The sequence below is a fragment of the Bos mutus genome, chromosome 16 (assembly GCF_027580195.1).
Source record: "Bos mutus isolate GX-2022 chromosome 16, NWIPB_WYAK_1.1, whole genome shotgun sequence".
NCBI lineage: Eukaryota > Metazoa > Chordata > Mammalia > Artiodactyla > Bovidae > Bos > Bos mutus.
This window is the reverse complement of record NC_091632.1, coordinates 61748235-61772285: the sequence shown is the minus strand read 5'-3', so window position 1 is coordinate 61772285 and position 24051 is coordinate 61748235. Positions and strand designations below refer to the sequence as shown.

The 24051-nt window shown below is 52.1% G+C and overlaps 1 protein-coding gene across 1 annotated transcript; it reads left to right on the top strand.

Annotated features, from left to right (window-relative positions):
- The first annotated feature begins 283 nt into the window (after positions 1 to 283).
- Positions 284 to 6001, top strand: HLX (H2.0 like homeobox). The gene is made up of 4 exons (XM_070385492.1): positions 284 to 1377; positions 2176 to 2355; positions 3070 to 3254; positions 5135 to 6001. The coding sequence occupies exons 1-4, from the start codon at positions 786 to 788 to the stop codon at positions 5627 to 5629; spliced, it is 1452 nt and encodes a 483-aa protein (XP_070241593.1). The 5' UTR covers positions 284 to 785; the 3' UTR covers positions 5630 to 6001.
- Positions 6002 to 24051: the final 18050 nt, after the last annotated feature.

Genomic DNA, 24051 nt, shown 5'->3' with positions numbered 1-24051 from the left:
GGCCAACTCTCCACGCCTGGTGCCGATTCGGAGCCGTAGAAGTTAGTGGGAGGTTAGGACTCCCTGGAGCAGCGGTTCGGGCCCCTGCTCTATGCAGAGTGCGCGCCTAACACAGCTCAGCCCACGCGGCAGCAGCAAACAGTTTGGCGTGGCCGGGGCGTGGCCGAGGGGGCGGGACACGCCCCCTTTCCCAGTTCCCCTCCGTTTCCCACTCCCCATTGGTCGCCAGCGTGGCCAATGAGCGCTCGGATCGAGGTTCTACCCTGGGTCTGACTTGAAAGCTCCTGCCAAAACTTTGGGAGTTTTTAGAGAGGAGTTTTTTTCCCCCCTTCTCTATTTTTTTTTTTTTTTTCAAACTAACGGATTATTATTGTTGTTGTTTTAAATTTAGCTCTTAAGGCTTAGCTGTTTGGGTGTTTCTTTCGGTGCCCGATTCCCGTCTCCCCGGCTTCCCTGGCGTTCGTGCAACCGCGGCCCCCGCCCGCCTAGCCGCTCCAGCGCCCCTGGTTCGCCTTCCAGCCCGCGGGGAGCGCGGGCGCCGCGCCGCCTTTAAAGTGAGGCCAGGGGCCGAGGCTGTGGCCGGCCGGCCGAGATCCGGCCCTCGCCTCCTCCCTCCGTGGCGCTAGGGCTCCCTGGCCTGTCTGCAGTTCGGACGGAGACGAGTAAGCTGAGCGTCCCCTGCGGGGCTGCCGCCTCCTCCTGGACTTAGCGTTCCTCTCCCCGCGCACCCACCCATCCACCCGGCCGAGCCAGGCCGCGGCGGCCTCTCGGCGCACCCCGCCAGGATGTTCGCCGCCGGGCTGGCTCCCTTCTACGCGTCCAACTTCAGCCTCTGGTCGGCCGCCTACTGCTCCTCTGCCGGCCCCGGCGGCTGCTCCTTTCCTCTGGACCCCGCCGCCGTCAAGAAACCCTCCTTCTGCATCGCGGACATCCTGCACGCGGGTGTTGGGGAGCCCGGGGCGACCCCGGAGGGTCTGGCGGGGGCCTCGGCCGCTGCCCTCACCGCGCACTTGGGATCGGCTCACCCGCACGCCTCTTTCCAAGCCGCCGCCAGATCCCCGCTTCGACCCACCCCGGTGGTGGCGCCCTCCGAAGTCCCTGCTGGCTTCCCTCAGCGACTGTCCCCGCTCTCAGCCGCCTACCACCACCATCACCCACAGCAACAACAGCAACAGCAACAACCGCAGCAGCAGCAGCCTCCGCCTCCACCCCGGGCTGGCGCCTTGCAGCCCCCGGCCTCCGGGTCGCGGGTGGTCCCTAACCCCCACCAGAGCGGCTCCGCCCCGGCCCCCTCCAGCAAGGACCTCAAGTTTGGAATAGACCGCATTTTGTCTGCAGAATTTGACCCCAAAGTCAAGGAAGGCAACACACTGAGAGGTAGGTCTTGGGAGAGAGGCTGCAGGCCTCTGATCAGGGAACTGACGCACTCGCCGATCCCTGGGGCCGTTTGGGATGCCTTTGAGTGTTTTTAGGATTAAGAACAAGTTGGTAAAATGAGGGAAAAGGAAATAAATTTAAGGAGACTGTGAAGCATTAGGTTTGAAACTCACTTGCTCTACGTTAAAATAAAAACAAAAACACGAAGAATCCAGGGATGCTTTAAAAACACACAGTCACAGAATCAATATTCATAAAAATGGTTGGTGTAAATATTTGCTCAATGGACTATCATCTGTGTGTCTCTTTAATAACATATCTGGAGAGAGAACTACATTATTGGACAGGAAAAGCCCTTTTGGGGAACATTTTCGCTTCCTTTGGTCTGATTTCTGGTGCAATTCCACCCAAGGACTGTAGATGAACAATACTGACTGAACTCCCCAAGAGGAGAGAGCAGAGTGAGGGCTTCTTTGGGGGTGGGAGGGGACGGTTTAGTTCTATGGAATTCTTGGAAGACACCTGAAAGTGTCTTGTTTAGGCCTCTTTGCCAAAAGCCCTTCCCAGTTATACGCATGGATGTGGACCTACAGGGCACACACAGGAACATTTCGTGCACTGCCCTTTTGCCAGTGTCCGGAGAGAGGCGTCTTGGGGGCTGGAGACAGAGGTCTCTCACGACTTCGCTCCAGGAAAGCGGAATGGAGGGGGTGTTGGGCGACAGACAGAAACAAATCCCAGAGAGTGTGAGTGTGGGTCTGTGGAGGGATAACACCTCTTCTTTTCCCTTGTCCCCAGATCTCACGTCGCTGCTCACTGGCGGGCGGCCTGCGGGGGTGCATCTTCCTGGCCTGCAGCCCTCCGCCGGCCAGTTCTTCGCGTCTCTAGATCCCATTAACGAGGCCTCTGCCATCCTGAGTCCCTTAAGCTCAAACCCGAGAAATTCAGTTCAACATCAGTTTCAAGACACATTTCCAGGTACGGAAACCCTCCCGAGCGCCCGCCTCACGCTTAGGTCGACCGCCCACACATCTACTGGAGTTTCACATGCACGCCGCGGTTTAGCAATCCCGGAGTTGATGCGGGAGAGAAAGCGAAAGATTTCCCAGGAAGCTAGCTCAGTCTTTTGTAGCCTGGGGGATGGGGGAGCTTGGGGAGTCAAGAAAGTGTGTGGGGGGCCGGTGGGGTGATGGGGAAGGGGCTTTCCCTAGTCACTTCTCCCGACAGGGTGGTTTGAAAGTGCAGCAAGTGGTATTGCTTGTTAACATACACACATTTTGGAATGACCTCAAACACTTGCGCACCTGGGTGCGCAAGCGAGTGCACACACACACACGAGTAGAGAATCGAGGCTGTCATCTTTGGATCCTTTAGGCCCAAGGGTTATTTTCGCCCACTCTGAGAATAACCGATGGTCACGCATTCGGTTTATGTCTTTTCTTTGGAATTAACCGACGAAACCCCGGGCTTGTCCACTCCACACTCCCATTAGGCCTTCCGCCTATGGTCTTATGAGCCCTAAGTTTCCTCTTTAGGGAGGCCATTCCGTGCCTGCGTGAAAGAGCTTTCAGAGACGACTGTTGAGGCAAAACAATTTTAAGCATCGTGTGAGCCCCAGGCGCGCAGGCCGCGGACAGAGCACTAACTGGGCCCTCCTGTCTCTCTCCTGTTCCGGCTCCCCGCTGCTGGCAGGTCCCTATGCCGTGCTCACGAAGGACACGATGCCTCAGACGTACAAGAGAAAGCGCTCGTGGTCTCGGGCAGTCTTCTCTAACCTGCAGAGAAAAGGTTTGGAGAAAAGGTTTGAGATTCAGAAGTACGTGACCAAGCCAGACCGAAAGCAGCTGGCCGCGATGCTGGGTCTCACGGATGCGCAGGTAAGCCCGCACGGCCCCGACGCACAGCCCTTCGGTGGGGCAGCAGCTCGCGGCCTAGCCCCAAGGCCCCTCCGCCCGGCCTGACTCTCCTTTTGCGGTGGAAACACTAAATCTTGAATTTCACGAGACTTCGTGGACTTCTTAACTTGAGAGGGAGAGAGGAAGAGGGTGGGGGGAGAAGGGCACAAAGAATAGCCCACCCTAAAGATATATGTCACAAGCTGCCGCATGTTTATTTTGGCCAACAAGGGAAAGCCTGTTGCTGAGAAAGCAAATAGGCCGCAGGAGATAATAATTATGTACTCCAATGTGGCGCAGTTGGCCGTAGGGGGCAGTTTCAGAAGAGATAAAAATCCAAAGTCAAGAGATTGTTGTTGTTGTTGTTTCCCCTCCTCTTGTCCTCCCCTCCTCCTCCTCCTCCTTCTGCTGCTGCTGGATTGTGAAATCCCCAGTTGTGAGGAAGTGAAAACATCATTTCAAACGGAATTACTTAGCCCCAGTAGGGTGAGAAGTCCACTTGGAGCAGCCACAGTCAGTCCCCTTTTCTAACGGCCTGATGGGAGGGGGGCAGTGAGGAAGAGAAAGAAAAAAAAGATTTTCTTAGAGCGCCTAAGAACATTACACCAGGTTCTGCCTACTTGAGGTTTTTTTTTTTTTTTTGGTTTGGTTTGTTTTTTAAAACAAATCTTCAAATAGTGAATCTCTTGTGCCTGAATTCAACTTTTTCCTTTTCTCAAGTTCAAGACCTGGATTTTTATTTTTAAATAAAAAATAAAGGTTTTGAAAACTTTATTTTCAAAACTTAAAACTATTTTAAGTTTTGAAAATAAAGAGTCACAGTTCTTCCATACCTCACAGCAGTGGCCCTTGCTTCCTGGGTGCTGAATATTCTGAACAGGGCAGACGCCAAAGGCATTTTTTCACAGCTCCCTTAGCCCACCCCCTTTCTGTCCTTCATTACACAACTCCCTTCCCCAGCACACACACTGGAAGAGCCCAGCCGTTTTCCACCAGCTGTGGATGTTATTTTTAAAAGGGAAGCTGGGACTTGTGTGAAAGCATTGGGTCCCCCAGGGGATTATATATTTATATAGATTCTCCGAACCATCCCTACCCCCTTCCTCCACTTTGCACAGGTTTAATGCCAGCGTTTTCTGAGCCCTCAGAAGAATTAGTTTATCCAGGCAGGGGCAGGATCCTTATCAGTCTCTGAGTACACACACACCAAGAAAATGCTCTTTTACTGAAGGTCCATTGGTGCCCCCATGCCACTGGGATTAACTCTTTGAATCCCCTTCCCCTTGTTTCTCAGGGTTCCTCCTTAAAAAGAAATACTTTTGTACTGACTTGCCTTCAGTAATGGCAGTAGAGGAGCAGCGGACTTAGCAAGGATTCTTAACAGTGGGCTACCAAACCCTTGAAATTGTGTGCAAAATCTTGGGTTTATGTGCATTTTTCTGGACCAGGGATCCATAGATTAATCAGATTCGTGGCAGGGGGTGGTCCTGGCTTATGTGGGGTTAAGAAGCATCGACTTAGAGTATTGGTGCCCCTAGTTTGAGGGCAAGGTGCAAGGACCCGCCTTTCCAACAAGCATCCAGGTGACTTCAGGCTACAGGTCGGAGGACCACATTTTGAGAAACGGTCCTAGCGGCTTCCCTAAACCAGGATCCCTGGTGGTCCCCGTGGTTTCCCTCGGCTGCCTCTGGGTCCCTGCTCCTAGCCCAGTACCTGGCCTGTGGTAGAGGTGCTGGGGACGATCAGTGATGTTTTCCCGCCTTTGGGAGAGGGTCTGGGATGCTCGAGAGTCGGATTGGAGCGAGCCTGCCTCTCATCTCCACGTCCCTTTTTGTCTCCCGGTGCGGCTCCGCGCGTCGCAGGTGAAAGTGTGGTTCCAGAACCGGCGGATGAAGTGGCGGCACTCCAAGGAGGCTCAGGCCCAGAAGGACAAAGACAAGGAGGCGGGCGAGAAGCCGTCGGGCGGAGCCCCGGCCCCCGACGGCGAGCCGGAGGAGCGGAGCCCTAGCCGCTCGGAGGGTGAGGCGGAGAGCGAGAGCAGCGACCCCGAGTCACTGGACATGGCCCCCAGCGACACGGAGCGGACTGAAGGGGCCGAGCGGTCTCTGCACCAAACGACGGTCATCAAGGCCTCAGCGGCCGGCGCCCTCCTGGCCGCCAGCAGCGGAGGCAGTGGCGGCGGCGGCGGCGGCGGCTTCAACTTCGGCGGCCTGAGTAGCGGCAGCACCACCAGCGCCGGGAGCTCCGGCAGTCACAGCAGCGGCGGCGCCTCAGAGCTGCTCCCCGCACCCCAGCCCTCCCTCAGCAGCGCTCCCAAAAGCCCCGAGCCCGTCCCGGCGCCCCTCGGCGGCCTCTAGACTGGACGAGATTGGAGGAGTCCTGCGTGCAGACCCCCAGCCTTCCAGTGTGGGCTGGATTCTGTGCCTACTCTCCAGTGGCGGCGGGGCCCCGGGGTTTGAGACGCGGCGGCGGAGTTTCGCTCATCGCCTCTCCGGGCCGGTGCAGCCCACCCGGCACAGAGCCGAGGCGAGTCTGAGTGCCCCCCGCCACCCACCCCAACCGCCACCGCCAGGCTCCCAGCGCCAGACGAACACTCGTGCCCGGATACAAGCAGCTCACACTGTGAAGCGTTGGACTAAACAGTTTTCCCCTCACTAGGGGTCACGGTGCAAAGACGTGATGCACTTAGGATACCACAAACTTGTAAATAAAATGTTTACTCTGGTTTGTAAAGGCCACTTGGCTTGCTGGGGCGAGGTGGTCCTTAGGGTCTGGGATCTCTGACCTGGACTTTAGCCCGAGGCACTGCGGGGTGCAGCCGCTGGAGGTGGGGGACTAGAGCTTGGGGGGGAGCATACTGCAACCCCGGAGCCACCTCTCTGCAGACTTGGGCAAAGGCTTAGAGGTTCCATTAGTCCATAGCCCACGCCAGCTGCCACGATCCATCGAGCGATCTATGCACCAGAGTATGTCCTGGGAGCCCTGTCGGCCATAGACTCTGTTAGGCCTGTCCCTCAGATGGCTTCACCAGGAGTGTGTGCACCAGCTTTCCACAGCAGCTGTAAGCAGAGTGTAAGCAGGGTTGATGGAGAAGAGGGTAGTGGGGGACAAGGTTAACCTCTCCAGCGCTGGTACTGGAGTCTAGAGAGGCAATTCCAGGGCAAACCCACCCCTTGCTTGTGGATGGAGTAGGGGGACTGGGCAGGTTCGCAGTGTCCAGAGAAAAGGACCACACACTATCTGCCAGTGGTTAGGGCTGGAAGACTGAGCCTGTGATGATTTTAAAGCTGCCAAAGTATTGCATGGCAGAATGGTGATTTGTTCAAGGTCACTTCCCTTGTCCCAGATTGAGGGGGAGCCCAAACCAGAACTTGGACCTTCTGGCTCATATTTGGTCAGTGAAGGGCCTGAAACACTGCACACCATCTGTACCTCCCCCATCAGCATGCACACACACACACACACACACACACACACACGATCTTCCAATAGATGGGTCACTACAGGCGACCATCCGCAAGCTGAGGTGGGATGAAAGGCAGTTTTCCCCTCATACTGCAAATGGAATATAGCAAATCTATTTTTGCCTCCACGTAGCTTCTGGGATGGGCCATTCAATTTTTTCCTCTTTTTTTTTTTTTTTTTTGAAAACTTGAAGAGTCAAATCTCTCTCCAAGACAGCGACACCCCTTTCCCTCGAAACTACGAAATGTCTGGAGTTGGTAAAATGTTATTTCAGGAGAGTTTAGAACAAATAGGCCTTGTGGACAAAACCTGATCACCCCGGTCTTTGACACTGAGCTGGGGCGAAGGCATAGCCCTCTTACAGACCCACCATCCATCACAGGAAGCCAGTTGTCCCATGGGGCCCATTGGGAGGGAGAATGTTGCCCCTGAAGAGATGCGAGGACAGTGAGCCTAGGATGCCCCTAGACCCAGCCCTGGTTGGAGCTCCAAGAGGCTCCCTGGTCTGGCTTAGCTGCCTCCCCCTTTTGACCCACTTGCTTGAGCACAAAGACTTCTGTTCTAGACTTATGGGCCCAAGGACACAGTGGAGCCCCCAGATTTAGCTCTCTTTGGCCTGGCTCGGCTGGTTACCTGGACAAGTCCCAGAGTGCAGCCCAGGGATGCAAGGCTGACCATTCCTTGCCTCAGTCAGCCACTCAGTACCCCCAGTGGAGCTGAGCTCCTGGAGGAATGTTCACAGTGGGGAGAGGGAACCGCTGGGGTGGTCTGGCCTAGGAAAGATAAGAGAAAGGTACAGCGCCCTGGAAGGGACCTCAAGGTAAATGGGGACATCATCCAGCTGTTATCCCTAAATGGGCCACTTGTTTTGGGGGGTGATGGCAGTCTCACCACTTGGCTGTGAGTCCCAACCCTAAGTTAGGTTGATTCCTTCACACTTTCAGGCACGGGCTCTGCTGCCTGAACTGTAGGATTGTCTCTGTGCCTCTATTTTGCCTTCAGTAGCCAGATTCATTTCTTCCTATTCCCGAAATACTGAAACCGGGACATCCCAGGAACGTTGAATTTTGAGGCACTTAAATGCAGTTCTGGCTGAGAAGGCGAGCTGAGGCGGGGGGAGGTGCTTTATGCACACCGCAGCCGCCCCGCCCCTCCCGAGGTCGGCGGGATGCTGCAGGCTCCCAAACCCCGCGCCGCGTTTCTTTGCCTGCGTCCCCAGCTTTTGAAACGCAAGGAAAACGTCGCCCAGGGACTGCAGTGGTGTGATTTCAGGTAGAATTCGTCCTCATCCTGGCCAGGTCCCAGCCAGACTAGAGGGCATGATGGAGCTGGGGGGCTGGGAAGAAAATGAGCCGGCAGCCGGAGTCGGGATGCTCGCAGGGCGGGGCGGAGGGTGGGGGAGAGTGTCGTAGGAGGCGCCCCCTCCCCAACCACCCCACCTCTCATTCCTGAGTATTTTGCACATGAAAATCTGGCGGCTCTCTACTCAAGAAGGGAGTATCATAAGTCCAGGAGAAGTTGAAGTTCGTTTTAAAGAAAAGCTGCCCTTTCGGAGGGTCTCTCTAGGCGGGCCGAGTAGCTGGATGGAAAACCCACATTTTGGGCCAGGCCGCCTCATCCTGGGACTGCTCGCTTGGCCCGGGATACGGGGTTTTTCCCAGTGGCGCTCGATGCTAACAAGAGTGGCCAGGGAGGCTAGAAATTGTTGAACTAAGACCGAGATTTCGCAGGCATGGAAGAGAAGGAAGAGAGCGCAAGGTCCGCGGACCCCAGGCCTGCCGAGACCCTCCAGGCTGGGGCGTGGCGTGAGCTGGTGCGCGCGTGCCCTGGAGCTGAGCCGAGACCCCTGCCCCTACCCGCGCGCCCCCCAGGCCTCGCCTTTTGCTCAAAGCAGTAATAACTCTTTGCCCAGAGCAGAGCCCCGCCTCGCCAGCCCCGGAGTCCTGGCGGCGCCAAGCCCTCCGAGCAAGGTTACCAAGGCGCAGCTCAGGGCGCGCAGAGAGCTGGCGACCTACGCGCGCCTCTCTGGGACGCGAAGAGGATCTGCTACGCCCTTCGACTGCACGCACGTGCGCACACACACACAACTTTTTTACACACGGAGGTCAAATACAAATGCACAGGCCCTCCGAGGCACACATAAACGTAGACGCAGACGAGCACGAGGGACCGTCTACAGGCTAGCTCAGGGCTTCGTGAGTAAACCACGCAAATCAAGTCCCGCGTTTTCCTCTAAATGGCCAAGTCAGGAGCCTCACACCGCCTTTCTCTGCCAGTGTGGGTGGGTGGAGCGCTTGTCTCTAGAAAAGTTTTCTTGCGCCAAGATTCGCCGACTAAGCACCTGAAAGCAGGCGCCGCGTTCCGCTGCGTTTGTCAGCCTCAGTCGAGGGTGGGCAGGACCGCGACACTGGGAGGTGTTGGGAGCGTGTAGCCTCGCCGTCCTGTCCCCACCGAGGTTAACACTGTCTGACCCTGCCTCACTTCAAGGGGAGTCTTGAAGCTGTGGCCCGCATACCCGACAAGGAGATCCCCCTGATCTCTCCCTCTTCCCCTCCTCCAGCTTGAATTTGCGTGTATGATGGGTGTGGGGGCAGTAGCTCCCGTTGTCACAAATCCTTGCGCACCTCAGAGGGTCCCAGTGGCTCTAGGATCTACCTTGCTCCCTTTAACTAGGGTCTACATTGGGGTTTGGCAAGGGTTCCAGTGCGCGGCCAGTTTGGGGCAGGTGAGCGCTGAGTGCTCGGCCTGCTGGTCGCTCCTGCTCTAGGTAGCAGAAGCCGAAGTTAGCTAACGGGAAGCTGACCCCGGGTTCTCCTGTAACCACAATCTCCGGGAACTGTGGGGTCCCCTGCAGTAGAGGATTTTCTACGGGCGTTTGAGTCTTGAGCTCTAGCTTGTTGAGCTTTAACCTGTTCCAGGATCTGACCCCACCGAAGACCTCAAACAGACTCTCGGAGTGCAGGATGTGCCTTGCGCGACTCTGAAGCAAGCAGTGGGGACAAGTCAGAGGCTGAGGTCCTCGCACCCTCCTCCGGTTTGAGCGCGCCCTAGATTCCCTCCACCTTCGTCTTTTCTTAAGAAGGAAGAGCGGGTAGAGGTGCTGAGAGCTCAGGCCTTCCCTTACGACGCAGTGATGTTACTTCAAGATGCCGGTTGCTGCTGCTGCTGCGACCCCATAGACGGCAGCCCACCAGGCTCCCCCGTCCCTGGGATCCTCCTGGCAAGAACACTGGAGTGGGTTGCCATTTCCTTCTCCAATGCATGAAAGATGCCCGAGAGGACCCTAAATGCTCAGGGCTCTCGGATCCCCTCCAGTTTAGTCTGGGGTGGAGTGGGGGTAAGAGGGTTGCACACTCCGTGGTCTTTGTGAAGATGTAACTACTAGGTTTTAAGCAGGACTTTAACTGCAGATGGTCGCGGGTGGGGTGGTGGGGGGAGATACACCCCGGTTTAGTGTGCTCATATCTGGCCCACAGCCACACCTTCGAGGTTGCGGTGGGATTGGCCGGCGTGCCAAAGACCCGCATTCTCCGCGGCGGCTTCTTCTTGGAGTATCAAAACCTGCAGCGCCCCCTGGGATTCCCAACTACTCACACCGGGTGCACTTTGTAAGATAACAGTCTCCCATCCCACCCGGTTCTAACGGAGAACATACTCTGCGAGGCCAGCTGCAGCCCTCCGAGTTTAGAGAAGCCCTAGGCCCCTGGGTTCCTTAGCTGCCTTGCCCTCATTCACTTTGGGAACGAAGATGAAAAGTCCCCGCAGGTGCGATTACTTCATTTTAAAGGACGAGGCCACGAAGGTCAGGAGTCTTGACGTTTGCCCAGTTCCTCTAGAGAATGAGTGCCAACTCTCGGTCTGGCCGTGGGGTTAGTACTTCTTAAGGTGCCAAAGAAGAGGGGTCCTTCAAGAGCCGCAGGTCTGGGCTTCCCCGGGGATTGACACCCCTGCCCTTCAGCCTGCACCCCCTAGGTGCAGGCTTAGCTTTGCTTATAGTGTCTAAGACCCCCAGCCGCGCCCTGTTCACAGAATACCTCCTCATCCTTGGTGCTTTTCCGCTTCCGTCGATCGTTGCTGATGGTTGGGATTCTGGGCAGCACAGGGTGCCAGGTCTGATGGTGGCTACCTAGCCACACCGACTCCTCTCTTCCCTGCTCTTGGACCTGGTCCCATCCGGGGCAGATAATTGATCATCCCTCTTTTGAGCACCACCTGAGGTGCACTCAGAGCTGGCAGCTGGGTGACCCCAATGAACACTTTCTGGGGATCCGGTATGGGAAGAGGCTGGTGGGTGGGGCACCAAGTCATGCGTGTCAAAAGGAGCACACATACCTGATCCCAAGCCCGAATAGGGGAAGCCAAACTAGCCCAAGGAACATCGATTCATTCACTAATAACTAACGGTGAGACTTTGGGAAATTAATCATTTGACTTTCAGTTTCCTCATCTGTACAGCAGGAAATGAAATTACCTGAGGAGATAATCGAAGTTACCTAACTTACAAGTCATTGACAATTAATTGCATTATCAAATGTGAAATGAGAATAGTGAGCGGCATCAAATCAACGCTCTAGGCTTAGATGTTATTATATTCATTTATTCGTTTACCCATTGCAGTATTTGAGGTCCTTGGAGGTATTTGCACAGTTGGAAAAAAATGCATGACCATCCCTACTTTCCAGAAAATTAAATGCATAGGCGGATCTTTAATGTGGTGCAGACACAGTGTCCCTGGGGAAATCCTTTAAGGAGCAGCCCAGAGTGTTTGGATGCGCTGCTAGATGACAGCAGGGGTTGCCTTGCAAGATGCCCACTGACACTTCTTCCTCTTGGTACTCCCAGCACTGTACTCTGTGCACACAGCAGGAGCCCCATAGGACTCTTGTGGGTGTGGTTGGGACTTTCCTTTGGGAGTTGGAAGGGAAAGAAGCTAGAATCTTCTGACACTTTGGCTTTAAAGGAAGTGTCAGGGGCCCAAGGAGGGAAAAATATGTGCCCGCTGCTAAGATCCTGTCAGGACACATGGAACTTCAGGAATTTTTTTTAATGTTCTTAACTGACTGCGTACAGGGAGGGTGTTCAAAACGGAAACCGGACATCAATTCTCCTTTTAAACAGGGAAAGGCACTTGAGCGCCTGGCTGGGCTCTGCTGCGCGGTTGGAGAAATTTTACAGCTATGGCAGAGCTTGGCACAGGGAAGGCTCCTCAGAAAGTGTTTATTGAATAAACGAATAACACAATTACTGCTGCCCTTGTGATTATTTGTAGACTCAGTAGATCCTATACAATGTGATCGCCTCCTTAGCACTGTGAATACAGGAGAAAGCTAAGAACAAAGTACGGAGTTACCGAGCGGTGACCCCGGGAGGAGTGGACTTGGAAGCCCTCAATCATCTGGCTGAGTATACACACAAGGGTCCGCGATACTAAGGCCGTCACAGAGCAGCGAGAAAACGAATTCACGAGCAGGGCTCAACACAGCTGTTAGCTCCAGGTCATCCCGGCAGTTGCGCATAGATGGACACCGTTGGCCGCATCTCGTAAGTTGAATGACTCGTCCACAGTCATGTTGCTAGCGGTCGGCAGAAGGATCAAAACTAAAGCCATCGAGGCTTTCTGTGATTCCTTCGGACCCCACTCGGGCCTCGCGGCGCAGGGCGCTGGGGCTTACGGGAGCATCTCTGGGATCAAGGAAAGGTAGTGCAGAGCCAGAAAGACGGGGTGATGAGCTGACTTCAGTGAATCTGCACCTCTCCCTCTGCTGGGAAGCAGCGTTGGCTATGTGGTGGGATTCCGGAGCTACCCTCACGACCCCCTTACTCGCGTCGGATGATTTTCGGGTCAGTGAATTTCAGCCTCACTTTGATTAGTCAGGGCTGTTTATTTGTATTTGTCAGAATCGGGGTGAAGAGTGCACACCGCATAGTTCCTAACACGTGATGGGAGCTCAAGAAGTGAGCAGATGAAGAAATGAACGAGCAAATAAACTAATGCGTGAATAAGACTGCGCCTCTAGCCATCCCCACAGGCAAGGGTCACTGCATCCAGCTATTTTCTGGATCCCTCCATGGAGAGAATCACAGGCCGTGCACGCCGTCCAAGGCAGTGTCCACGAGGCGCCCCGAGGCCAATCTTCCACCTTCCCCCTCCCCCGCCCCCTCCGCAAGCAGATCCCGCTCAAAGCCTCAGGCTTCCGGGAGTCACCTGACTCCGCCCCGTTCACCACTCTTTTGGGTCTAGTGGAGGGTCCCGAGTCCTCTGTCTTCTTGGATACTCAACCCGCCGGCCAAGCCCCGAGGCCAAGGTCAGGGCCCTCAGGCCTCGAAGTCGCCTAGGTTGGTCCAGACATCTGCCCCGCGCGGGTGGGCAGCGCCGGGGAGCTCGTCCTTGTAAGGCTTCCTCCGGGTTCTCCGCAGCGAAGTAAACCAGTCTCCTGGACCCTGCCTCCCTCAGAGTCCCCGCTGCCAGTGCTAGCTTCTGTCCTGCACGCCAAGAGCGCAGTTTTGTGGTTGAACAAATGGGATGAAAAGCTAGGGTAGAAAAAGGAGTCAAATACACAGTTTAAAAATTCAATGAAGAGTATGATTTAAGCTTTCCCATTTCCTTCGGATTAACACTCCCTTATCCTCCTCTGCGCTTTGGACATCCCCACCCTTTCCCATTTTTTTTCCCCCTCTCCTCTCCCAGTGCTCCGACCTTCCGTTTTTCCTGAGATGGTTCAAGGCTCCACTCAGGACCTGAAAGGGAGCTGGGCCATGCTGGCTTGGTTCCGGGGCCATTATGGGGGACAAGGTGAGCGGCAGGGTATGTGGCATTACAGGAGCGATATGCCTGCATAGGTGGTGGCTCCAGCCTCGTCTATGAACCAAAATATAACGAAAGACAGTGATTTTCATTATGATTTTAAAAAAGGAATGGGTTCCTAAAAACAAAATAAAAGACCCTCAAGGGTGACTTCCTTCACAGAGGCATTGTTTAGGAACCGAGGACGATGTGCCTGCGACCTACGGGCCGTCCGTAGCCTCCTGGTCATCCATCATCGCCCGCGCCTGCGATGTGAGCCCTAACTACGTGCTGGGCGGGTTCTGGTTTAGGGACTGGCGCCCGCGCAGGCTGCAGCGATCTGAAGGCTCCCGGAGGTATGTCCTCCGACCCCAAAGTTTGAGAAGCCGGAACCTTCCTTTGTCACCTCTTTTTCACCCTTTTCGGTTTTCCTATCACAGAAGAATGGTCTTGGGGAGACCGATCTCTACAAGTGAGGATTGTTATTAAACGATCACCACTATACCATCATTACACCGCTAATCTCTTCTGGCTGGAGATGCCTCGTTATTCGCGGTTTGCAATCATCCACAGTCCGGGCGTGCAAGTGAAAATGGAGGAAGCAGATGCGATCCTCGCCCACTCTTTAAGCGGGAATTGACAATCTCGCATCTCATTTACCCTTCTAAGCAACACTAGGCGGGAAGACACTGTTCTTCCTTTTTTTTTTTTTTTAATAGGATAAGACACAGAGATGGGGTAATTTGATCCAGGTAGGTACTCGACTAGCAGGGGGCGTGGCCGAGCCTCTGACCCTGAAACTCACAAGTTTCTTGATCCAATTACTGAGCTGGTGGGCTTCTGGGAGTCTCTCTACAAAGCAAACGTTCAAAGAAAACCTTTGTTCTCTTTTATGATGAACTTTTGGGATCCTTCTATCCAATATCCACCTTAAATTGTGAATGTTGACGCAACCACGTGGAAATCTGTTAAGATTCCAGTCACTTCACCTCCTGGGAGAACGCATGCCAGGTGGGTAGCGGACGACCACAGGAGGTGAGGGCCTACCACAAAAACAGCGCTAAGCGACTGATCCCCACGTGCACGGTTCTCCTTCACCTCCAGTGAGAGGTGGTCTTGAAGTCAAAGACACTTTCCCCTCCGCGCTCCGAGTCACCTCGTCCTCGTTCCATCCTCTGCTGGCCTCCCCCAGGTCTCTTCCGTCTCCCGCGCCGCTCCATCTCTCCAACCCAACCTCCTCGGCTGCGTAGAGGAGACTCCTGGAAGCTGTGGCCCGGCTCCTAGCGCTGCTATGCAGCCCTTCCGGCCGCAGAGCGGAGAGGCGACCCGGACAGGCGCCGCCGCGGCTCCCAGCAGCGCTCTGCTGCCCGCCGCAGTCCCCCCGGCTCGAGTGAGGGGCCCGGCGCGGGGAGTCCGCGAGAGGCGGGCGGACCCCGGCTTCCGAGAGCCGCGCCGGGCGGGGCTGGAAATTTATGGTCTGTGTACACTTTCTGGCTCCAGAGGCCAGCGCACCAGCAGGATGGGGCCCTGTGAGCCGAGGCCGCGAACTGGGGCGGCAGGCACAGGGCCATGTATGGTACCCACGAGTCTCCTTCCCGTCTCGCTCAGGCCACGAACCTCCCCCCGAGGGCGCGGCTGAAAACGAAAGTCTGGCGGGAGGTGGGCTCGAACCTACGACACCCGCACCCCGAGGCTTGAGCGGGGGGCTCGTCTATACTGGGGGTTTGGAATCGCGCCCTGGGCGCGGGTGGGACTGCAAGCCCAGCGTAAGGCTAAGTGATGCGCTGTGCGAACAGCTCACGGGTCCCTTCGGTCGCTTCCTCCTGGGGTCACGTCGGGGCCTAGACTCAGTCCTCGGCCCTTCGACCGGTGGCAGATTAAAGGGAGCATCAAAAAGCCAGACTGGGTGAGAACTGGGGCCTTGGGTACCGACGGAGGTGCGAAGATGGTGAGGGCGACCAGCCGGGTGGGGAGACTCGGTAGAGGTCTGAGCGCGCACACTTCATGCTTACTGGGTTAGCACCAAGAGTGTCTGGTCACACTGGCCCTCATGAACTGTGAGCACGGGGCCAGAGCAAGACAGGTCCCTTTATTCATGTTGTCATCAGGGCTGGGGTCATGCAGTGTAACCGCGTGACCAGCCACCTGTAGGGGCGGTTTAGCCTAACATAGTTTAACCAATAAAACCGGGAACGACTTTTCAATTGACACGTAGAAAATTGTGGCGTGCTTCCATGTCAGGCGCTGTTCTAAAAACTTCCTATGTATTAACTCATTTGCTTTTTACCAAACTCCGGTTAGGTGATGTCTTATATTATCCCCATCTTACAGATGAGTAAACTGTGGCAAAATATATTTAATAGACTTTTCAAAGGACACACGTTAGCAAGAGGAGTGGGGAGTAATTTACATCTCCCTTTCTCCATAGCCTACACTATCTAAATCATCTATAGTACTACTGAAACAAATACTTATGTCGAGTAATGGGTCATGCAGGTGCCAGGGCGCTGAATTGCCTCAGAAATCCAGAGTTTCCCATTCCTAGTGTTTCTGCAAAGGGGTAGGACACTCATCCTGGCTCTCAGAGCTTGGGGCTCTCAAGGTCAGGCCAGCAGGGTGGCAGAGTGTGGTAAATACCAGCCATCTAGCAATTACCACCCCCACCGGCCCCTCAGGGTCCCACCCCGCAACCGCCCCGCCACCACCGCCCCTCCAGCGTGTTAATTCCAGTAATAATTGTGCCTCTCTGGGGCCGGGTCTCTGTACCCTAAAACTCTCCTGGACCCCAGTTTTGATTACAACGCATGCTCTGGGATGCGGAAGGCTGTTTAGGTATGAGGCACCTTGAGGTTTATGCAAGGGCAACTAATTATTCTTATCAGTGGTGTCTTTACTTTGCCTGGGGAAGGTGAGGGGTCATACCTCTGAAGCTTTAGCACCTCAGATTTAGTGTGTCCTGGGATAGGAACATGGCATTGACAAAGGTGGCAATTTATTGGAAAATAGGTGAAGAGATAGGAGTGAGAGGAGCAGGGTGGTGTATGGAAGAACAGTGTGGGTGAACAAAGAACAAGAAATAGGAGAAAGAAGATAGAAATCATGAAAATAAGTGGAAGTTTGAAGCATTTCTCGCATTTTTTTTTTTAAGGAGATGGGTGGGGTTGACACAACTGGTTTGGGGCTGGGCCATAAATTAATAGATTTATTCCTCAATCAGGAAAAAGCCATTAAGATTTTCTTGGCTTCGTCTGTGGGAAAATAATTTCTTTGATTGAGTTGCCCCAGAAGACCCTCTGAAGCCCTCTCCTCCCTGCCTGGAACAGCCTTCCCTTTCCTGCCTGCCGGAAGGAGGGGAGAAGGGGAGACTCCAGGGAGAAGAGGCCTTTCCATCTTTTCCAGCATCTTGAATTTCACTTTGAGTGTTTCTTTCTACTTCTTGATTTGATCCCCAGTGCTTTGGAGACTTGGAACCTCAGAGGGAAAATTCTCCTGCAGCAAACCCAGCCACTGTCTCTGGTCTCCTTCCCTAAGGTCCTCTGGGTTGATCCAGACTGGGCCCTTGGCCTCTCGCCCGCCCCAGCATGCTGAGGACTCTGGGCCCATGAGCAAGAGAAACCAACTACAGAGGCTAGGGGCAAGGGCGGGGGTGGGGGTGGGGTGGGAGTGGGGGGGGGTGTGGGGTGGGGAAAAACTTCTCCATGGGTCACTTCCCTTATGAGGAAATTGGAATAATAATAACAGTAATAGTAATAATACTACCCTACCTATAGTATTGTTGTGAGAATTACATTAGATAAGTGAAAAACACTCAAGAATCAGTAACTGGCACATTGAAATTACTACTACATATGTGATGATATTATTATTAATACGATTACATATACAAGTCCAAACCTTATTTGGTGACAATGAAAGTTAATTCTCCTCCCCTTTCAGTTATAGACACACACACACACACACACACACAAAACACAGTTGTGGTAAAATACACATGTAATATTTACCAGATTAACCATTTTGAAGTGTACAGTTCAATAGTGTTAAGATATCCAGTTTCCATAATTTTTTCATCTTGTAAAACTGAAATTCTATAGCCACTGAAAAGAACTTCCTATCAGTAGTATTTTTATGTTGATGTGAATCAGACTTCAAGTTTTGGCATTTTAGTCTATGCTTTTGACTAAGTACTAACCATTCCAATTAAGAAATCAATTCGTTGTTCAGAATAGCTGAACTGTTTGGGAAAGGACAACCAGAGTCCCCCAGATGTAGCCAGGCTCCACTGAATATGCTATTTCCATTGATTCCTCTGTCTTTAACGCCCTGGATCCCAACAGTCCCCTCCTGACTGAGCTCTGAATACAGCCTGGGAGTGTCCCCTCAATGACTGCTCATCTTGGTTCTTGGGTCTTAAGGATGGCTGGTGGGTTAAGTCACTGAATCTTCGAAATACTTTCTAGGAAGTATCGGAAAGCTTGATATTGCGCTAACAGATAAAAAAATGTTGCACTAACAGATAAAAAAATAAGTTCAAGATTAGTCTCTGGTTGCATCTCTAGGGCCTAATGAAGGTTAATGATCATGAGGAGGACAAAAATCAGACTATTTAGTGATTCTTTTAATACAGTGGGCAGGAAAAGAGAAAAAATTATTCCCTAAAAATCTCAGTAGTCAGTAAAAAGAATTCAGTACTTCCTTTGGGTAGCATTTATCTCTCTCCAGGGATTTAATTCTTTGCAGTTTTTTATTAAAAAAATAAATGTTTCGGTGTGACGTTTCAATTGAAAATGTTGGATAAATACAATAGGTGTACTGAGTAGGATGCTTTCAGATGCAAGTAAAAGAGAGCTCAACCTAAGATCGCATAACCAATAAAAGCAAACAATCTATTACTTCCCATGATTGAAAAAAGAAATAGTGGCAGGGTCAGTTTCATGCACGGTTTGATGAGGGCTCTGGTTCTGTTTACTGTGGGTTTCTCTCCTTTTTGCTGTATTTACTGCATGTTCAACCTGGCTTCCCTCCTGGTATCAAGGCCTCCCTCACAGCTATAGAAACTATACCATGTTGAGTAAGAAACTGTCTGTAACACAGAATTCCCAGAAAAAGGCCTGATTGGACTGGCTTAGTGCACATACTCCTTTCTCCGGTCATTATGGTCAGAGGAAGGGAACATCCGCTTGCATTTGCCTAGGTGGCCTCTTTAGTCCTGACCACAGGGATCCCTGAAAGCACATTGGGAGGGGTGCATTTGGAAAGGCTGAGAGAGAACCAACATTGAAGTGACAATACAGGAATCCACTACTGTGTGCATCTTCGTTTAGGGCACAGTTCAGTTGCCATCTTATTGTTCACGATTAAGTTCACTTCTTTCGTCATAGCTGTGTGCTTTATGGGTGTAGAAGGAGTGCTTGGCCCACCTGGAGGGGTATTCAATAGCAGACGTCTTTCCAACCTTCAGATAATGGCTCTTTCTCCTTCCCCCCGACATCTTTAACATTGTTCCCACTGTCAACAATGCCCATGTTGTGCTCTTATAGATGCTGTGACTTATCTTCACCTTGGAGATTTGTTAAAAATCCAGATTTCTACTGCTTTTCTACCAGATTCTGTCTTGGATAAGATGATGACTGGATATTTAACAGGGTATCTAGGTGATTCCTCTTATCAGGCTAGTTTCAGTTCAGTTCAATTCAGTCAGTCAGTCGTGTCCGACTCTTTGCCACACCATGAACCACAGCACACCAGGCCTCCCTGTCCATCACCAACTCCCGGAGTTACCGAAACCCATGTCCACTGAGTCAGTGATGCTATCCAACCATCTCATCCTCTGTCGTCCCCTTCTCCTCCTGCCCTCAATCTTTCCCAGCATCAGGGTCTTTTCAAATGAGTCAGCTCTTCGCATCAGGTAGCCAAAGTATTGCAGTTTCAGCTTCAGCATCAGTCCTTCCAATGAACATCCAGGACTGATCTCCTTTAGAATGGACTGGTTGGATCTCCTTGCAGTCCAAGGGACTCTCAAGAGTCTTCTCCAACACCACAGTTCAAAAGCATCAATTCTTCGGCGCTCAGCTTTCTTTATAGTCCAACTCTCACATCCATATATGACCACTGGAGGCTAGTTTAAGAAGTGGTAAACTAAAATTGGTTTTTCTCTTTGCACTGGCTGCTGGGGAGCTTAGCTAATTTCTGGGCTAATTCCTGAGAAGTGTTCAGTGCTGTACACTTTTGGATCCTAATATTGGTCTTAACATCAATTTTCTTTTATTCATGTTTACTTTGATTTGCTCCTGATTTTTCTCAGTAAACAAAATCTTGTTGTACCCTATATTTTTTGATATTATATCTTAAATTCTTTTTGAGTGAAGTGGAATATATCAGATAGGATTCTGGCAGGAAACAGAAGACACGCAGCAGATTTTTGGAGACTTTTTCAACAGGGACTATGTACTGTGGTGTGGGCAGGGTTCAGAGAACCCACAAGAGATGTGGAGGATCTAGTAACAGCTGGGAAACTATTCCAGTCTCAGGTCTAAGGGCTGAATAGTGCTTAGTCGCTCAGTCGTGTCCAACTCTGTGACTCCATGGACTGTAGCCCTCCAGGCTCCTCTGTCCATGGGATTCTCCAAGCAAGAATACTGGAGTGCATTGTGATTTCCTTCTCCAGGGGTTCTTTCTGACCTAGAAATCGAACTGGGGTCTCTTGCATTGCAGGTTGATTCTTTACCATCTGAGTAACCAGGGAAGACTCTTGAGAGTCCCTTGGACTGCAAGGAGATCCAACCAGTCCATTCTAAAGGAGATCAGTCCTGGGTGTTCTTTGGAAGGAATGATGCTAAAGCTGAAACTCCAGTACTTTGGCCACCTCATGCGAAGAGTTGACTCATTGGAAAAGACTCTGATGCCGGGAGGGATTGGGGGCAGGAGGAGAAGGGGATGACAGAGGATGAGATGGCTGGATGGCATCACCGACTCCATGGACGTGAGTTTGGGTGAACTCCGGGAGTTGGTGATGGACAGGGAGGCCTGGCGTGCTGCAATTCACAGGGTCACAAAGAGTCGGACACGACTGAGCGACTGGACTGAACTGAACTGAACTGAACTGAACCAGGAAAGCCTCCCTAAGGACTGGGGAGGTGTACTATTAATAGTTTCCTAGGCCTACTGTCACAAATGACTACAGACTTAGTGATTTAAACAAAAGAAATTTACCCTGTTACACTTGTAGAAGCCAGAAGTCTGAAGTAAGTTTCCTTGGGCTAACGACAAGGCTTTGGCAGGACCCGTTCCTCCTGAAGGGTGCAGGAGGAAACCCACCCTTTGCCTCTTTCATCTGCTGGTGGGTGCTGGTCTTCCTTGGCTTGTGTCTGTGTCACTCTGACTCTGCTTCTTTGGTCACACAGCCTCTTCTTCTGTCAGACTTCCCTCTGCCATCCTCTTATGAGCACACTTGTTGCATTTGATGCCCACCCAGATAATCCAGGATAATCTCCCTTCAAGATCCTTAATTACATCCACCAAGTCCCCATTGCCATAGAAAGTTGCATTCAGAGTTCTAGGAATTAAGAACTAGCTATCTTTGGGGGTTTCCCAGGTGGCACTAGTGGTAAAGAACCTGCCTGCCAATGTGGGAGATGTAAGAGATCCAAGTTCCATCTCTGGGTCAGAAAGATCCCCTGGAAGAGGGCACAGCAACAACCCACTCCAATATTCTTGCCAGGAGAATCCCATGGACAGAGGAGCCTGATGGGCTACAGTCTATGGGGTTGCAGAGTTGGACACAACTGAAGTGACTTAGCATACATGTGTGCATTTTGGGGGGCCATTGCTAAATCTCCCAAACAATGAATGGGGCTGCTGGAGCCTGGAGCTGGGGGAAGAGAGGACATCCAGCTGTGACGTGGATAGATGGCATGGCCACCATCATAATGGTGTCCCTTGTCCCCAGAGGGAGGGAGCAGAAGGAAAAAATACTCTTTATTTTAGGGTAGTTTTTTAAAAAAAATAATTTGACTGTACTGGATCTTAGCTGTGGCATATGAACTCTTAGTTGCTGCATGTAGGATCTAGTTCTCCAAACAGGGATTGAACCCCAGGCCCCCTGAATTGGGAGTGTGGAGTCTTAGCCACTGGACCATCAGGGAAATCCTGGAAAAAATTCCCTTATCTCCATTTTCTCACCCCACATCCTTGCTGCACCCCATTAGCCAAGGAGAGAGATGAGATTCCTAGGAGTCAGCCTCTTGGGTTCAGGGAAGGGCAGAGCACAGAATGAGTCTGGAAGATAACCAGCCTGCACACAAACACCAGCCCGGTGCTGAGCTACAGGCTTGGTCGCGATCATGATTGGGTTGTGTTTCTAGGAGGAGGGTCTTGTGCTCAGACACATGCTCCAGTGTTCCCATGGAAATCTTGAGTCTGGGCCCTTCCAGTTAAGTGGAGTTGGTTTCAGAGATTTGAGGCCAAGTCTCAGTCCAGGTTTTGGGTTTCTCTTTGTTATCCCCCGGGCCCTCGTCTAAGGTAGAAAAGGGCTGTTGGGTTGACATTAAAGGGACTAAGCGGTAATAGGATCCCAGGGGTTCAGGAAACCACACTCTGAAATCAGCACCAGTCTCTTTCTCCATCAGAAGGTTTCAGTCCCAGGAAATTATGCTGTCTATCTTGTCTTCAGTAACCCATGCTGTTCTGGAGACGGGCAGAGGGTTCTGACAGCTTGCACGCCGTAGCTGCCATTTACACAGAGAAATTTAAAACTGAACTTGGATCAGCAAGAGAGTGGGGCCAGACCTGTGTGATGGTGCACGAGCCCTTGGTGCCGCAGCTGTCTGTAGAGCAGCCCCAGCCCACCCATTTCACAGCCTTTGCATGAATGCTTCTGTCATGTCCAACTCTTTGCAATCCCGTGGACTGTGGCCCACCAGGCTCCTCTGTCCATGGAATTCTCCAGGCACGAACACTGGAGTGGGTTAGGGATCTTCCCAACTCAGGGCTTATGTCTCCTGCATATCCTGCAATGGCTGGTGGGTTCTTTACCACTAGTGCCACCCGGGAAACCCCCTCTCTCCCTTTACCATTCCTAACAGGTTCTCCCCTCCCTTCCTCTGCCAGGGTCCACCCATCAGTCAGGCTCATGACCAGCAATTCTGCCCTTTTCTCCTCCCCCACTGTTCCCTCAGCTGAGACCTCGGCAGTCCTTCCAGGCACAGGGGCTGAGATTGACATTAGGTGTTTTGGGAAGCGCCCATGTACAAATTCCTGCCTTCTAATGATCACCCTGATCTTTTTTTTTTTTTTTTTGGACATTTGAAACTAAAGACAAAACCATCTGCTTCTTGAGGAGAAAAAAGCAAAACATGAAAAGAATCTCCCATATAACCCACTGCACCCCCCAAAGCCCAAGCCAATAAAATGAGTCTAACCAATAATTCAACTTCCCTGCCTCGTTCACTGGGACTGAAGCCGGCACAGCAGGGAACGCTCATTGACGAGAAATTTATCATTAGTAATTTTATTAGGTTTAATGTAACCAACAGGGGCTACCGATAGTTTCAGTATTCTTTTTCCTGAGGGATTTTTTTTTCTCCCCAAAGGACAAGTGTTCTATAGTACTGCCATTTAATTGTCTTTATATTTAGCATGGATTGTGTGAATGACCAACTTTTCAAAATGCCACCCGAGAAAGGATTCCACAGTCGGTAATCTATACAAATTTGCCACTTGTATCTTTCTTTTCAAAATTTCTCAGGGCTTAGAAGCGTGTCTACCATAATTATGGTAATAATCCTCTAAAGGAGACATTCATCCGTCATGGTTGAAAGCGATTTCTTTTCAGTAGGAACATTTTAGAATGTCTTGTTTGGACAGAAAAGGCCATCCGTTAGTTGGTAATTTAAGCTAGTTACTTAAAGTCGGGCAATTAGGTTAATGAGACAGTTGGTCTTTTGAAGTCGAATGGGAGCAAGGATGAGCTCACCACTCCTTGAGAAGACATTAAATCAATTTGGTGTAAAAGGTAGAGGGGCATCATTCCCTCCGACAGATTCAAGGAAAGATCATGCACACACAGATTTAGTTCCAAGCATGGCAATCAGGTGGCGGGCCCCTGAGGCTCTCTGGCATCCACCGCAGGATGGAAGAAGAAACAACAGCTGCTCCAGCTATCACTGGGCAAGATGACAGGCCTGGATTCGGCCTTTCGTGGAGGCCAGCCACTCTTGAGGGAGCAGCCCCCGGCCCCACATTGATAGAACCATGGACACATGGAATGCCCCCAAACGCAGCAGATGGAATTGCTGATAAATGAGTTGAAATGGTAGAGGTCCCTATCGGGACAGCCAGCTGGATCTAAGGAGAGCCTCCTTCATGGAGGGGCAATTTCAGGGCGGCCAGGCTGCCTTTAGATGTTAATCAGAGGCATTCATATGTTCTGTCGTTCACCCTTCAAAGGAAGGTGTCAGATGTCTTGATGAAATACCTCTCCTGCTAACTCAGACATGGGGAATCAGCCACCCTGTTGATAAATGACTCAGG